The 12,868-nt window shown below is 46.0% G+C and overlaps 1 protein-coding gene across 1 annotated transcript in view; it reads right to left on the bottom strand.

The window, feature by feature from the left end:
- The window catches only part of Antxr1 (ANTXR cell adhesion molecule 1), a 194,949-nt gene extending 190,106 nt beyond the window's left edge, over positions 1 to 4,843 (bottom strand). Inside the window, exon 1 of the mRNA XM_032906154.1 lies at positions 4,325 to 4,843. Within this exon, the coding sequence (XP_032762045.1) occupies positions 4,325 to 4,512 (188 nt within the window). The 5' untranslated portion in view covers positions 4,513 to 4,843. The remainder of the gene's footprint in view (positions 1 to 4,324) is intronic.
- Between the last annotated feature and the right edge of the window lie 8,025 nt (positions 4,844 to 12,868).

The raw sequence follows: 12,868 nt of genomic DNA, 5'->3' as shown, positions 1-12,868 counted from the left end.
GAAGTCTTTATGGCCCATGTATCATGGCCAGTGCTTCCCTGAGACTGGAGATGGAAAATCCTCCTCTCCCTTTACATAAAGAAGATTAATACGTGGCATGAAAATGCACATTTCAGTGTCAAAGGACCTTGCCAGGAAGGGAGTATACGTCCACATCCATGGTGGGTCCTGAAGACCCACCGGGAGACGTAAGAGAGACTCTTGTTCTTTTCTAGACAGGGCCTTCCAAGTCTGACTTTTCAAATCCCTGATTGAATTCCCAGCAAACTACTCTTCCCAACTCTAACCAGAAAAGCATGTTTATATAAACATGAAATTCCATCAGTGTAGAGCCCTGTGCGGCCCCATTGCCAGAGCTCTTAATAACGCCCTATTGTGTTACTGTGGTGTTCTGGGTTATCATTATATGGTCTTTGCTCCTGGTTGAGAAAACATGACGTTCCATTAACTATATAATCTGGGCTCCCTCCAGGCCAGAGATGCATCCTGCTCAGGGCTGAAATGAGCCGAGCTTTGAAAACGCCAGAGAAAAGAGAACTGACTGCAGGAGGGAAGGGCATTGCAGAGGTGGGGAGAGTGGCCACAGACTCGCTTCCCTGTGGCCACTGTTCTGCCTGTAACCAGCAGCCAAGGGTCTCAGAGGCCCGAACACAAACCCAGTCAGCATTCTTTCCCTTCCCACTTTGCTGCGGTCTTGGGATGCACAGCAGTGTCTGGGGAGTTCCTTTCCAGGACAGAGGACTTTGTCGGGACTGCCCTGCTGCCTGTCTGCTATCCTGCCTGTGGTCTGTTCTCCAGCTCTGGACTTCCAAATCGCATTGACTCATTCGCCCGGCTGTAGTTGGCAAGCTGGACGTGTGCATACGATGTAGAAATTCTAGCAAGCTTTCATTCAGCACAAAAATACCCCAGAAAGACAATGATAGGAAGTTAGAGGCTTAGAATTAAGTGTGAAAGGGGGTAGCTTCTTTCTTAATAGCCAGGGGCTGAGAACTCAGTCCACTGACCACAACCTCTCTCCACACAGTCCTTAAGAATTCAAAATCACATTTTGTTGAGCATAAAACTGGTACGTAGAGAAACTGTAGAGAAACTTGGAACTTCAGAAGTTAAAACTATTAGCTTCTGAAGAGGAGTGCTATCCTAACAGTAAGTAAACACACACCCACGCATACACACACACACACACACACACTACACACACACTCACACACACTCACACACACTCACACACACACTCACACACACACACACACACACACACACACAACACACACACACTCACACACACACACACACACACACACACACACACACACACACACACACACACACACACACACACACACACACACACACACACACACCCACACACACTCACACACACACACACACACACACACACACACACACACACACCCACACACACTCACACACACACACTCACACACACATCACACACACTCACACACACTCACACACATTCACACTCACACTCACACACACACACACACACACACACACTCTCTCTCTCTCTCACACACACACACACACACACACACACACACACATTAGCTTTGTTTTGCTCGGCTCTGAGACAGAATCTAGTTACTTAGCTCAGGTTGGCCTTGGTCTCCCAAGTGTTGGCATCGAGCCTGGCCTCGCTCCTTACAAAGGTGGAATGCACACAATGTTTGGAAACATAATAGTGTAAGTATTATATATTTCTCCTAAAATATCTTGCAAACACACACAGTCTGCAATGAGTGTACAGCACATTGCATATTTCAGATCTGACTTCAATCCCATTGTTGGGCATTTAGGTAATTCTCGGCTTTTTACTCTAAACAGCCCTACCATAGACTCACAGGAAGGGGATCTTTTTCTAATGCATTTTTTTCTTAAGATAAAGACTTGTTGGATGAAAAGGAAGAACCTTCAATGTGCTAAGAGCACATGATACTTCCTGCCGATGCATCCTCTCATCCACGACTCACATGGCAGCCACATGGGACCATTTAATTTAAACAAAATTAAAAGTTCACATCCTCATTTGCATGGGAGGGCACATATGGCAAGTAGCTACTGTTCTGGACAGCAGGAGCACGAAGCACTTCTGCTCTTCTCGAAAATTCTACCATGCAGTTCAAGTGCACAAAGACTACCAGTTCACACTGTCCCAAGCAAGACAGGTCACAGGCAGCCATTGCTGGACGTCGTAATGCCTTAAAAGCCTCTGCATGCGTAATAGGACAACTGCGCCCGCCCCCACACACCCCTTTAATTGCTAGTGAATCAGAATGTTTCTGTTAATATATTAGCTTTAACAATTAGATCTTCTTCTTTGGAGAATAAGACATAAAGCTATTTTCTAGTTAGCTTTTCCACACCAAGAGTAGTCTTCAGAGAGGAAGTTGGGGTGCAAAAGCTTTAGTAGTATGTCGTATTTCACCTATACTGCGCACCCCACAAGAGCGCAGAGCTTATCTATTTGAATCCCCCCTAGTCTTCCAGGCTTCTGTGTTCCTGCCATTCTCTATAAGATGTAAGCCTGGGGTTACACGGAGAGTCCTTGTCCACATACCCTTTGAACCTTTCCACGCTGTTTTCAGTGATTTGCCTTCTAGTATTTTTAAATCTTTGCAGAGAAAGCATGCCTTCACTGTTCCTTTCAAAAAATTACACCTTTTGACTTAGTTGCACGGCCCCACACCCCAGAAATGATCCTAAGATGATTCTGCTGAGTCCTTTCCATCACCTGAAGAAATACCATTTAGAAATTGGACCAAAAAGTTCAGTACAAATTATAGATTTAGGCCTCCAGGCTATGTTCACAGCACCCAGGCAGTCTTCTGGGGAAACAGTGATTTTTGTTTGCTCAGGTTTCCCTGTGGGTCTCTTGGGATGTCTGGGGCCATGGCTTCTGTTGTTACTGTTTGTTTCATGAGACAGACTCAAGTAACCCAGGTTGGCTTCAAACCCATTATGCAGCCTAGGAGCCCAGGATCACCTTGAATTCCTCCCAATTGCAGGGATACAGGCGTGCACCACCACCATCACAGTGAGCTTAAGGGTTTTGTGGTGCTGGGGCTTGGTGCATTCTAGGCAAGCACCCTGCTTGATGGTGGCAGAGATCCAGCCCCCAAAGTTCCCCGAGAGAGGCACAATGGGGAGCACCGTGGGTTCCAGACACAGTCCCAGAGTCTCCCTGACCCAGGAACTCCGGCGCCCACCTGCTAAAGTAACAAAAGATTTTCCAGTTCTTAGCCCCGGGCCTGATTTTTCTGTATCCACCTTCTCATAAATCTGTAAGAAAGAGACCTCACTTTTTTATCCAAAGTATCTGGAGTTCAAAACAGCCTCTACGGAAAAACCAAACCCCAGCAGCAACTGGGAAGCACATTTAGTGTCCAGCGGCCAGCTTCTTTTTCAGGACTCTTGTTCCAACTCCCAAATATTTTCCAGTCTGTGAAATCCACCTCCCCACCACTGTAGCTGCAAGCGCCTCTGCTGGCACCGGCACAGATCTAAGGCACCCGGATCTTGAGGGACTTTTTTATTGTTGTAGCTGCTTTTCAGCAGATCGCATGGAACTGACTTGCGATGTGTGACTGTTGTGGCTTGGCAACCCCGTAGGGATCTGGAAAGTGTCGAACTGGCCTTAACTCAGTTCTTCCTTAAGCAAAGCTCGTTTTAGTAAGGAGTAATCTTGCTGGTTTCCCTGGCAGCCCATCAGTCAAAAACCAACAGCCCAAATTTACCTACATCTCAGTTCTGAAGGCAAAGGGTGCTGGGGACATTTGCCAGGATTTGAAAGCATTTTTGGTTGACACCACTCTGGCAGAAGAGTGGCTGTGTACTAGGCATCTGTGTATAGGGTAGGGGACAGAATGGTGTTTAGAGCCTAAAGCAGAGGGTGAAGTCTGCACACACACACAAAAAAAACCTAGTTGGAACCCCAGAGGTGGAGAATCCGTGCCTTGGACTTCCACAAGTGGCCAGGGTCGTCAGGCATCATGCCACAAGAACAAAGACTTTATTTTTACATTTTGGAAAAACAGATGGCTAATTCTGAAGAGTATCCTCGCCTCTAATTTTGGAGGTTTCTGCAAATTCTACTTCTGGTTGCAATTCCTTTTCCCCAAGGTGGGAAGCAGTAAGACAAATAGAGCCAACTGCATCCTTCTTGGACTCACAAGCCCCAGCCAGAGACAGTAAAGAAAGCAGGCTAAGAAGTCAGGACGCCCCGCAGCTGCGGACCAGAGGCCAGCTGTGGTGCGCCCTAGGGACTGTCCCTCAAGAGCAGCATCCTCCAGGCACTTACTTGTCTAGGATGAAGTAGAGGTCGAATCCCCCGTAGCAAGCTGGTCCCCCGTCCTCTCGGCGGCCCCCGTGTCCGGCGCACACGAGCACGAGCGCAGCCACGCAGAGTCCCCGCAGGCCCGTGCCCAGGCGCCCCGCGCGGTCCATGCTGCAGCTGGAGCGCTGGCCTCGCTGGCGTCCGTGGGACATCAGGGGCGCGCCATACGCGGCCTGGGCTCCCGTCAGGTCCCTCGGCTCTCTGCAAACGCCCGGAAGCAATTGTCCAGAGAAGTTCAAGGATTTCGCTTTAGTTTCCGCCGGTTCAGCGCCCGGGTTTCGAGTTTCAGGGACCCCAGGGCGCTCTGCTCTGTGGAGCTCTCGGGCTCGGGCCACCAGGCGGCTCCCAAGCTGCGCTCGAAGCTTTGCAGTCGAAGCAGTTCCGTCCCGACGGCTCTTTGTCCTAGATTTTAAGTATGATGGGGTGGGTTTTCAAATTGTTCTTGGTTGGGGCAGTGCGGTCTCTTTGCTCCCTCCCCTTCTCCCCTCCTTTCTTTCCTTTTTTTTTTTTTTTTTTTTTTTTTTTTTGTGAAAAAGTCCAAAGAGTGCCATCTTGTGGCCAAGGGCGGCGAAAATGTTGGGGTCTACCAGACCTTGGCTGGGGCAGAATTGGGTGGGGACTTTTGGCAGTGGATAAATCTTAAACGTTATCAGGTGAGCTGCACGTCTTTAACTAACCCTTCTTTTTCGTCTCCTTTCTTGCCTTAACCATGGCCACCTCTTTATCCTCTCTACCCCCCATCCCCGATGCCTTCTTTCTGTTTTATTCTTCTGCATCTGCGGATACCGTCGCTGTAAACATTTGATGAAAACTCATTTCCTTCAAGCAGGGTGGCTCCAACTCTAGGTCGGGATTTTTCAAACATGAGCCTTTGTGCAAATGAAGCACAAGGCCTTTGCAATCCGAGCCACCAAGAGATCGTGCATAGATTTATTTTTCATTTTTATTATTTTATTTTTATGATCATAAAGGGCTCTGGTTGAATCTGCACATACAATGCCACCAAGTGTAGTCGTTGAGGCTTGGAGCAGCCAAGGCGTCTAGACTGTCCTCATCTCCACGTTTAAGGGAGTCTGCGGTAACCACTCTTCTTTCTGCCTGCGAACTTTGTTTTTCCCTCCCCATCTTTGTTGAAGCACTGTGAGGGTAAACAGCTTTCAAAGCTACAGACAGTTGAGGGAATTAAGTACTGTACAAGAGTCTTGTGCTTGCCTTTCTAGACTGAAGGGTCTTCCTTAGTTCGAGTCCCAGTTCCCACAGGACGCAAGGTCTAACTTCCCCACCCCCTCTGAAGATCCCAAGTCAATGTGCACTCTTGTCCCAGCTTCAGGCTCTTCTAGATAGGCACACCCAAGTCTTTTACTCCTCATCATGGCCACCCTGGCAAATTTCCTCCAAAGCACACATCATAGAATTCCAGTATCTTGGAATAATCTATTAATCATTGATTGTGTTTTCAAATAAGCACTTTTTTAGTGACTTGCACTAGTTCCCCCTGAGGTGATCTCCAGAGTCACCCAGCCTCAGTTCACACACCTTCCACATAGAGTGATGTGTGAGTGACATAGTTCACAGTGCAGAATTGATGGTGTCTGATTGTTTGAGGCACAGATATGGGGCATGTAACTTCCCTTGGATCACTTCTTTAGATGCTCAGTAGTGCATTGTGAAACTCCCCCACCCCCACCCAGGGCCTTTGTGGAGAAGCCCCATGTGGCTTGACACTGCCACCCCCCACCAACAGCTAACACCCACCCTGGTGACATGTTTGAGGATTAACTGTTTCACTACTGATTCTCCAGTGCCTGCCAAGCCTTCAGGTGACTGCAGCCTCTGACACCTAAGCAGGCACCTGACCTGGCCCTCTGCTGACTCCCAACCCTGGAAAACGGGAGACAATGTTTGCCTGTGTTCTGAGCTCCTGGCTTTGGGATGGTTTGTTGTGCAATCAACAGATAACTAATACATGCCTGTTATCACTTTAAACACTGGAGAATTTCTGTAGGGAAAAAAAATGATTTGACCATTTCCCAGACTTGCTTGTCCATGAAGCTGTCTTCCGGTACTACCTGCTAGCACCCACAGTTTTAGAATTACTGTTTGCAGGAAAAAATAATTAGGGGAAATAAATATACTCTAACTGATTATGTTTGCTTTTTCTATATTTTTCTTCTGCCTTAAACAAGGAAAACCCATCTTGGCCCCACCAAGCTCTGTGATAAGAAAGAGGAGGGGAAATAAATCTACGGAAACCAGCTAGACCAATGAAGGCTGGAAAACTGGGAGAGGGGGGCACTGGTCCAGGACGAGAAGGAACTTGGGGATAGTGTAATAAAGAAAGAGTTCTGAGACTTGGGGGGAGAGGGTTTACACGTTCCTGCAGGGAAGCAAGGGACAGGAGGAACCAGGGGTTAAGAACATCTCATTCACATGCCCTGGGTGGTCTCTGAGCTGTTTAAGAGATTGGATGGGAGAGGAATGCCTTGAGAATATTATGGGGTGGGAGTGGTCTAGAAGGTCAGCCTGGGAGAGAACATCTGGTCGCTGATAGATCTCCCTGAGGCCCCAAAACACCATTGTGTAGGACAGGCAAAGGCTTAGGTTGAGCATGGGAGATTTCATTCAAAATATGTGAGAAGTGGGGAGGATAGAAGAGTGTGGCCCACCAAGGATAACTGGCCCTGGAGAGGGCAGAGAAGTAGTTGGAGTCATCCAGGTATTGGAGTGTACCAGCTGCCATGCCTCTTTCATGATTTTGCAAAGAGGCCTTTTGATCCAAGAGGATCACCCCCCAGTGTGCTGCTGCTGCTGCTGCCTCTGCTGCTCCTTCTTCTTCCTCCTTCTCTTCTTCCTCTTCTTCATCTTCTTCCTTCTCTTCCTTTTCCTTCTTCCTCCTCTTCCTTCCCCTCCTGTCCCTTCTCCTCCTCCTCTTTCTCCTTTTCCCCTTTTCCTTCTTCTCCTTTTCCTCTTCCTTCTCCTCCCCCTTCTCCTCCTTTTCCTTTTCTTCCTTTTCCTCTTCTTTTTTATCTTCCTCCTCTTCTTCCTTCTCCTTCTCTTCCTGCTCCTCCCCTTCCTCCTCCTTCCCCCTCCTTCCCCCTCCTCTTCATTCTCCTCTTCTTTCTCCTCCCTTCCAGCCAGGGTAGAAGCCAGGGTGTGAAAGAGTCTAGACAGTCCATGTACTGTGGACATCAGGAGAACAAGCCCTGGGAACCCCCATTAACCTGACAAGTGTCATTTCACTTGGGAGTATTCCAGTGGAGATGAGCAAGGGACGTGATCCTGTGCTGTGTCAGTGGGAAGTGAACCTCTTCCTTTCCAGGTGATAAGAAACAAGGAGGTAGTTTTTGACTATTCAGATGTTTTACCTTCCATAGGAAAAGTACTTAAGAATTCCAGAAATCTCTAGTCTCTGTCTTTCAAGAGATTAGAGAAATTGCCTCTAGACAGAAGTAGCAGCTTCTTACTGATGCACTCCCTGTGGACCCCCTCCCTCCCATGATCCATGTGCCAAGCTGTCAGACACCTGCTAGGTTCTGCATTACTCTCTCAAGCTGCTATCTAATCCTCCCGGAATCTCGTTGGGCATCAACATGCTACTTGAGTTATTGACAAAGGCTCTAAAAAGGGCTGCAGACAAGTACAGACAGGATAAAACTTAAATTTTTTCTCTTATAAACAGCTGCCAACAATATGGACAAATCTAACACATTTGTGTCACATTTCATGTCAATTGAATAAGTCCACTATTTGTAGGTTCTCACTAGTCCCTGGACCACACACTGTGTGTGTAAAAAGGCCAGGAGAATATTTATCAGAAGCAATTTATCATCTGGAACAACAGAATTTCTGAAAAATCTGAGCCATATTGGCTTTGGTGGTGGGATAAACAAAAGTACTAGTGATCAAGCAAAGCCCAGGCTCAGGAGCAGTCACCAGGAAGGCGTCATGAGGAATCCCAGAGGCCTGACAATCTACAGCTTCAGCCCAGAAATGGTCAGAGCTGTTCAACCCAGGAACATTAATACCATCACCATCCCCCAAAGCCAAGCTGAGTCTAGCTTCAAGGAAGTTAGATACAAAATAGCTCTTGGTTCAATCCAATGTACCAGCCCAAAGCCCTGTTAGCAGCCCTTGCAATGCCGAGACAAAACCCACTAACCGTGGAATATCACCCAACTCTGACTAATCAATCCAGAGCCCTCCAAAGAATAAGCTCATGTTGTAGATGAGTCAATTATAAGTCCAAACCAGATCCTACTTAATCCAGCCACAGCTAGCTCTGCTATAGCTACTGTCTAGATTAATCTTAGTTTTCTCATCACTGGGACAAAAAAAAGCGATAAGGGGGTCTTTAAATGGGAAGGGATACTGCCTCTGATGGTGGCAAGAACATTGGTTCTAGGGTCAGGAAGGAGAAGGCAATGAATGCCAGAGCTCAGCTGGAGCCCCAGCCTGTGGAATGTTATTACCTACTGTCAAGGTAAGCCTTCCTACTTCAACTGACCTAATATAAAAAACTCCTGGGCTGGAGTGATGGCTCAGTAGTTAAGAGCATGGACTGCTCTTCCAGAGGTCTCGAGTTCAAATTCCAGCAACCACATGGTGGTTCACAACCATCTGTAATGAGATCTGATGCCCTCTTCTGGTGTGTCTGAAGATGGCTACAGTATACTTAAATAAATAAGATAATTAAAAAAATTCTCTTTAAAAAAAAACAAACAAACAAACAAAAAACGCCCTCACAGGTATGGTCAGAGGTTTAAATACCAGGCAATTCTGAATCCTGTAATATTAGCCATCACTATTGACCCAACCTCCTAAAAAACTCCTTCTCTGGCCTTTGCCAGGATTCATTTCACAAGGAACAGAGACTAGGCCAATGAAACTCAAAAACTGAAATGGGTCAGTGCAGTCTGGGGTTCTGAGCAGCCTGGAGCTCACATATACACAATGGATAGCCACCTTGGATAAGCCAACACAGAGCCAATCACAGACCGGGTCAGTTCAGCGCTAATTCTGTTCAACTCTGGCATATGTAAGAGTCATTCTCACAAGCTATAGACCAGCTCACAACTGATGATGACAGGGAAAACCTCTCCAGATCTGTCAGGCCCAAAATTGTTTTGGCCCATTCGATGTCCACTGCTGTTGGGGTATCCACAAGAGAAGACTACTTGGACATGGGTTCAAGCCTTTAGGAGGTCTTTAATTGTCCTGCTGGTAACTGTACTGTGTATTCAGGACCTCAGCGCAGTCCTAAGACTTTCTCAGGGTGAGTTATTTTTTTTTTTATTAACTTGAGTATTTCTTATTTACATTTCAAATGTTATTCCCTTTCCCGGTTTCCAGGCCAACATCCCCCCAACTTCCCCCCCCCCTTCTATATGGTATTCCCCTCCCCCTCCTCCCCCCCCTTACCCCTCCCCCCCCCACAACAATCCCGTTCACTAGGGGTCCACCCTTGGCCGGACCAAGGGCTTCCCCCTTCCACTGGTGCTCTTACTAGGATATTCATTGCTACCTATGAGGTTGGAGTCCAGGGTCAGTCCATGTATAGTCTTTGGGTAGTGGCTTAGTTCAGGGTGAGCTTTTAAGCACAGAAAACCACATCCTCCATTCACACACCTCAGTCAGAAGAACAGTTAGCCAAAAACAGACTGCAGAAGCCAAAAGGCAAGGTTAGTACATTTAGAGACTTTTCCAGAACTGTGGACTTGGGTGGATCAAGTCTCTGTTCTCGTTTTTGCAGGTATTCCAAGGTCTGAGTGTACTTCATCATGGCATCAGACATGAGGGGACCGCATTACATCATTGTCTAAAGCGCAAGCAAGTGGCCCTCTGAGTGTGGGCATGTGGTGCCTGTGTGGATGGGTGCTGTGACGGATGCTTGTGCATTGTGGAACAACTCCAAGATCATCTTCAAGGTACAAATATCTATAGAACACTAGAAATGGATGTAAGGATTTAAGGGACACAAATAGTGATGGCCTATTTTGCTTCTTTCCTTGTCTGATGTTCTCTTCTTCCCTGATGAAAGCTATCAAAACATGCAGAATTAATGTTCATTCTTCAACACTGACTGGTCAGAGTGACCTGCGAGTTAATAACAGAGTCTCAAACTAAGCTGTCAGGGAAAGGCAAGTTCTGCTTGTGCTAATTGGTTGACTGTGGAAGTTCCTTCATCCACCCTTGGCACAATTTCCAACTTCATAATAGAGAATGACAATATTAACTACATGGCCAAGATGTTCAGCAGGTGTGCGAGATGGCCCTGGGAAGCTCTCACTGGGCTTGAGATTGGATTGCTGTTGGGAGACTCTGGAAAATTGCACTTGAATTTCTTCTGGGAGTAAGAATGTGTTTAGGAGAATCACTTGCAGATCATGTGATTTTTCTAACAGTAAATCAAAGCTCACTTGGTGTATAGGCTATTCATATTATCAACTTGTAAAAAGGCAAAGATGAAGACTTTGGCTTACACAGGAAGGACTGGGAATTGGTGGTTTCCTAGGATGCGTGTAGGAAACAAATGGACAGACTATCAGTAATCCAATGGCGAAAGTCCAATTTCTACAGCCAAAAATGTCCAATAGCTGAGCTCTAGTGAGATGTCTGAGTGCATTCTATAACTAGAGATGCTCCTCTGTTTCTTAATTATTATTGTTATTATTATTATCATTATTATTATTTCTGTCTGTGGTATTTGTATATGTGTGTGGTATGTGTGTGTACATACATGGTATATGAATAGAATGTGTATGTGGTGTGTGTATATGTGGATGTGGTGTGTGTGTGTGTGTATGAGGCGGTGTGTATATGCATGGTGTATGAATAGAATGTGGATGTGGTGTGTGTATATGTGGATGTGGGGTGTGTGTGTGTGTGTGTGTGTGTGTGTGTGTGTGTGGTGGCAGTGAGGAATATGTATATATAAGAAAGGTCAGAGAACAACTTTTTAATGTCTGTTCTCTCACCCTTTTGTGAGTTATAATATCCAGTTCAGGTCCCCAAGCTTGCTTGGCAAGTGCTTTTATCCACTGAACCATCTCTGCTGGCCCTTACTGGTTTTTGAGATATATAGATCCATTTTAAAAGCACAGATTAGGAGTTAGGGGTCATATAATCAAAATATATTGTATGCATATATGAATTTCTCAAAAAGTCAATAAAATATTATGATAATAAGTATACTTACTATTCATTCTTATTAATTTGTTCATTGATAAATACCTTTCAGGTATCTACTGTGTTAACTCATCTTCATGATCAACTTGACTAGATTTGGAAGCACCTGGGAGACAAACATTTGGGAATGACTGTGAGGGTTTCTAGAGAGTTAACTGAAGAGAAAAGTCCCAACCCAAACTTAGGCTGGGGACTGAGACTGAACAAAAGGGGGAGAAAGGAGCTGGGAAGCCCACTGAGCACCAGTGTTTATCTCTGTGCTTCCTGATGGAAGTGAGCGGCTGCCTCCCAGCCCAGCCTCCAACTCTTCTCCACCATGATGACTGTATCCTCCAACTGAGAGATACGGGAGACATTCATTCCTTTCTCGGGCTGCTTTCTCATTATTTTTTGTTATAAAAGTTGAGAAAAAAAGTAACAACATATGTATTTATGTGGAAGTCCCTGGGCTTTGAATGGGGGAATAGGTGACTTAGCTTAGATTTCCATAGAGATTATCGGGAGATAGAAATGTATAGCCAGTATTAGCACACATGGTTTTTATCTTCTCTTTGAGAGAAAACTCAACATGTCCTTTCCACCTCATGACAAGTCCAAAAGAATAATAACGTCCTTGGCAACCCATTCACTAGGACAACTTGTTCGGAGGTGAATGATCTAAGAAAACACAACTGTTTCTTTCTGTTCTAGTGAACTCCCTTTCAGTAAGAGACCTAAGAGTGATCATGAAGTAGCCCATGAAGATAAGACTAAATTATGGGCTATATAAACTGCCTCTAGCTTGAATGAGAGATCCAGGATGCTCATCCCCACTCCTAACCCATTAGGACCCAGAGCACGGTGGTGTGTGAATGGAGCTATAGCTAATGAAAATTGCATTTCTCTGATGTATTTGCTCTGAGCACTGAGTAGATGAGTAAATGTGTGCCCAACCAAGATGGGTATCTGAGAGACTGGCTCATCCTGGACCCTCATACTTGATGTGTTTGTTTTTCCCGTGGCCAAAGTAAAAGCCAAGAAACCACTTGTCACCTATGAAGCATGAGGGTCAGCAGGTTTCCTGAGTAGGAACCAATTCTGAAGCCACTTGGTGCACCTGTCAAATAGAAAACTCCAGGCACGAAGGGCGCTGTGATCACAGGCTCTGTTCTCTTCCCCATGGTATTTCTCATCATGGGTGATTGCTGTGGAATCTTAACCATGTTGTAAGTTTGGGCCTTTAAATTGTTCCTTATGCCCAAAGAAAACAGTGGAGTCAGTGAGTAAACATATAAAGAAAGCCAAAGGGAATTATTATCTTTGGGTTGAAATAGATGAGACACT

This window comes from Rattus rattus, chromosome 6, assembly GCF_011064425.1.
Source record: "Rattus rattus isolate New Zealand chromosome 6, Rrattus_CSIRO_v1, whole genome shotgun sequence".
Classification (NCBI taxonomy): domain Eukaryota; kingdom Metazoa; phylum Chordata; class Mammalia; order Rodentia; family Muridae; genus Rattus; species Rattus rattus.
Note: the sequence above shows the minus strand (reverse complement) of the source record. Positions and strands in the feature narration are given on the sequence as shown.